Source organism: Pleurodeles waltl, chromosome 9 (assembly GCF_031143425.1).
Source record: "Pleurodeles waltl isolate 20211129_DDA chromosome 9, aPleWal1.hap1.20221129, whole genome shotgun sequence".
Taxonomy (NCBI): Eukaryota; Metazoa; Chordata; class Amphibia; order Caudata; family Salamandridae; genus Pleurodeles; species Pleurodeles waltl.
The window spans coordinates 892,817,167-892,821,170 of NC_090448.1; the positions used below are offsets into that span (position 1 = coordinate 892,817,167).

Below are 4,004 nucleotides of genomic sequence, written 5' to 3' on the forward strand. Positions count from 1 at the left end.
CTGCGCCTTTGTGCGCGGCGTTTGAATGGGTAATTCTGCCTTTGTGCGGCTCAATCGAGGGGGCACGCACAAAGACAAGATTCTTCAGCGCCCAGGACTCCTTCCCATGGATATGTGCACATCCCTTTAGAGATGGGTCCCGGCCCTACCTTTCCTGACATCACCCCCCTCCGCCACCCCAAGTGAAGAGAACCCCTGATCAAGAGCAGTTAAAAATCCAGGCTCGCCTATCCCCCAAAGGCAGCATTGTCCGGTGGCACTGAACCATGCCTGCTGCCAGCCCCCAGACAGCTTTCCCTTATTTTAAGCGAGAAAGGGGACTGGCCCTTTTCTCTGCTCATCAGCATATCATGTTGTATTGTATGGGGGCAAAGATGCGGGGGGGGGGGGTCGTGGGAGGGATGCTGGGAGGGATGCTGCAGAATGGTGGAGAAATAGCAAAGAAATTATGGTATTTATTGGCTGTCTTTTTGTAGGGTGTCCATGGAGACAATTTGTGACTGGGAAGAATGTGCAGAACAAGGAGCCTAATGCCTGATTGGGAAGCTTTTGTGTTGACAAAGTGGCCTCTGATTGGTCTGGGGAGCCCCCCTAGCTCCAAGTCGTTGATATGCACTCAGGTCCCTCAAGTGCACGCCAGCTTCCTCCACAGTCGCTGTTCCCCAGTCCTTACAGAGCTTGGTCGGGTATTACCTGCCTAACGAGATTAGCCCCTTGAACTGTGTATTTATGTATTTTCCCACTTTCCTCAAAGGCCAGTACAGTAAAAGCTCCGCCTCCATGTCAGACAAGCTTTGCGTTTGACAGCAGAGCGCGTGCCGACCGCCTGCTATCTGGGTCGTGCTGGACGGCTTCGCAAAGCAACCACGTCTGCTGCAGCTCACACCTTTTCAGAGGCAAGTATACACGTCATTGATACCGAACTTTCTATATGCATATCCTCGTGTTTCAATGTAGTCTATACATAGTCATTGCCGTATTTAGCAAAAAAAACAGCTTGATATGGTGTTCTTGGTATATATTGCGCGGTCCACTAACCAAAAATATGTCAATCATTCGTTCACAGATCTGTTCCTGATCCGGAACTGGACTTTGGGTTTTACTTGGGCAGAAAAACACTTCTTTCTTTACTTTTTTGGATTTGTATGTATCAGGTGACGTGGAACCACTGTCCAGGACATGACAACTCTTTGAAGCAATGGCAAACTGGATGGCTGTTTTGTGACTTAACACATTTTAGCCGAACGGGATCCTTAAAACATTTTGAGGACTTGGAAAGTTTTGTTTACGAGAAATATTTATCTTTACCTTGAAAGACTTTGACGATTTCAAGATTTGTTTTCTGCTTCATGGAAATCTCACGGAAAAGCTGCTTATGAAATGGCAGCAGATAGCGAGGTGAAAACACTGCTGAATTTCGTGAACCTGGCCTCGAGTGACATCAAAGCGGCCCTTGACAAATCTGCCCCCTGCCGGCGCTCAGTAGACCACCGGAAGTACCTGCAGAAGCAGCTTAAGAGGTTTTCACAGAAGTACTCCAGGATACCAAGGTGTCATCCCAACAAGAATTTCGATCCCCCTGGCAGGAGGGGACTGGAAGACCGGGTCAGAGGACTTCCCCCTGAGAGCCCAGGCAGGGGACCCAGTGACCAAGAAGGGGGCACTGCCGAACCTGTTATCCCCCGGGATGGCACCCTACAGCCGGCTGCCAAGGAGAGGCCAGACCAGGTGCCCATGAGGAAGAGACAGCTACCTGCCTCTTTCTGGGAAGAACCTAGGCCTGTGCAGGGCCTCCTGGCAGCCAGCTTCCCCTTGGGACTAGAGCCTCCCCGAGAGCCCTTGGCCCGCCCCTCCCCGTGCAAGAGGAGGAAGCAGTGCACAGGTGCTTCCATGGCTCGGCCAGGGGAAGAGGAGGGTCCCGCACCTCCTTTCATGGGCAGTGTCTGCGGCTGCTGCCCGTTTCAGTACCACGGACAGGGGCTCTTTGCCGGGCCCCATGCCTTCCCTGCACTCGCCCTGTGGAGAAAGCACGCACCGCCCCCTCTGGACTTGGAGCACCTGAGTAAAGAGGCCCTACAAGGGCACAGACTCTACCGACCCGTGGTCTTCAAACCCATTCCAACCAAACCAGGCATCCCTCCTCCTGCCTTCAACATGTTTGGTTACATTTAGCTCTTCTGTGGGTCTTCCCTATACCGCAGGAAAGGACAAGTCTGGCAGATCTTTCAATCTGTTCGCCTTCCAAGGAGGGCGAGTCTGGTGTCTGGAGTGCGATCCCAGTGATGTCAATTGGAGTGAACCAAGTTCACCTTGTGTCCTGGGAGGGGGAGGGCGCTGATTTCCATAGATACAAAGCATGTGTGAGAGGTTATTCTATCGAATCTAGTGTGTCATTCAAGTCTGGTAGAACGGTCCTCTTGAAACCAGTGGGGCCGAACGACTTTTGGGGTGACCCATTTAAATCAGTGAGTGGAAATCATGCTTGAACGGTGTATTTTATTGACGCCAGTGGGGTTAAACCTAATTTGGCAGAGTGATCTAACTGACGTAAATGAAAGTGCAGCATGTATATGAGCGTGATCATGTTGAAGTCCTTGGGAAGGGTCCTTGTTTGGGTGCGTGATCCCATTGAAGTTAACCTGAGTGATCCACATTTGGGATGGAATGCTATGAAAGCGTCTAGAAGTGAATCATTTTGGCAGGATAATACTTTTGACATCAATATGAGTGATCCAGGTTTGGTAGGTTAACACTATGGAAACAAGTGATGATAACACCGCATTTGGTAGAGTGATCTATCTGAATTAAATAGAAGTGAACAATGTATGCCAGGAAGCTCAGTTTGAAGTCAAAAGACACATGTTTGGGAGTGTGATTATATTCGAGCCCCATGGCTGAGTAATCCCGTTGACAGCAAAATGGGTGATCCATATTTGGTATGGTGATATCATTGAAGTCAGTCAAGGTCAAGTTAACGCATCCCATTCAAGTTGCAGGAGGTACGCCAGGGTTAGAATGGAGGTGCCTTTGAAGTCAAAGCAAGTGAAACAGTTTAGGTGCCTCTAAGCGAGATGGGGTGTCACGTGTGTGGGTACCCCACCTAGCAATCGGCATGGTGTGTTTTTTTCGAGCGGAAGATTCATTTGAAGTGAGTAGGGGAAGTCATGTTTGGAAGGGTGGTGGGTTTCTAAGATGGTAAAACCACATTGAAAATATATGTAGGCTGAAAGTGTTTCCAAGAGGATGACAGTCTGGGTTTAGTGGGTTTAGGACCATGCTCGTCTGTGCAACATAACTGGGAGATTCTACCTAAAAACTTTGCTTGTGAACTCTGGCCACCCGTACATTTTCCCCGGAAAGCAGTTGCATATGGATCGAGGTGAAATCTTGAATGCACTTTTAAAAGCAATTTGGTCTGAGAGCATCTGCCCTTTCGGGATGTTCTTCCTCGGAAACAGGAACTATATTATATGTCAGAGACTGTGAATGCCACGAACATCACAGGGATTCGAATCCATGGGCTCGTTTATACGTTCTCACGAGCAGTGCCTGTTTGTGGAGCCTTTCAGCTGTCACGGGGGATGCTTCATGGTTCACGTTGTGGCGAGAGTGGAAATAAAGGCGCTTGTTTTGTTCTTCCCGTCTCGACTTTTGTATCTTTTTATTCAGGGAGGAAATGGGGCATAGCTTCAATGTGTGCAGCAGGTGCAGTGGCAACGGGGCCCGGAGGTTTGAGGGACCCTCCAAATACTGATTATTGCTGTATTTCACAGCAGCAAGGGGCCCATTTCCTTCCGTGCACTAGGGCCCATGACACACTAGCCACGCCACTGGTAGAAAACGGTGTCAGTCGTCACAGTTCTCTAACTTCAAATACACTTTTGAACCTCACTCCCCTGCCTTGATGCATTTGCTTGACCCTGGGAGTGAATCGCTCACAATTGCAACAGATAAGGTACCGAAACAGTGGGAGGAAACGTGATGTGCCGAGTGTCGTGCAATGA

General features: G+C 49.6%; 1 protein-coding gene across 1 annotated transcript; it reads left to right on the top strand.

The window, feature by feature from the left end:
- The first annotated feature begins 424 nt into the window (after positions 1-424).
- FAM181A (family with sequence similarity 181 member A) lies at positions 425-3,636 on the top strand. Its single transcript, XM_069208230.1, has 2 exons — positions 425-896; positions 1,067-3,636. Exon 2 carries the CDS (start codon positions 1,381-1,383, stop codon positions 2,170-2,172), a length of 792 nt encoding a protein of 263 aa, XP_069064331.1. The 5' UTR covers positions 425-896; positions 1,067-1,380; the 3' UTR covers positions 2,173-3,636.
- The last annotated feature ends 368 nt before the right edge of the window (positions 3,637-4,004 follow it).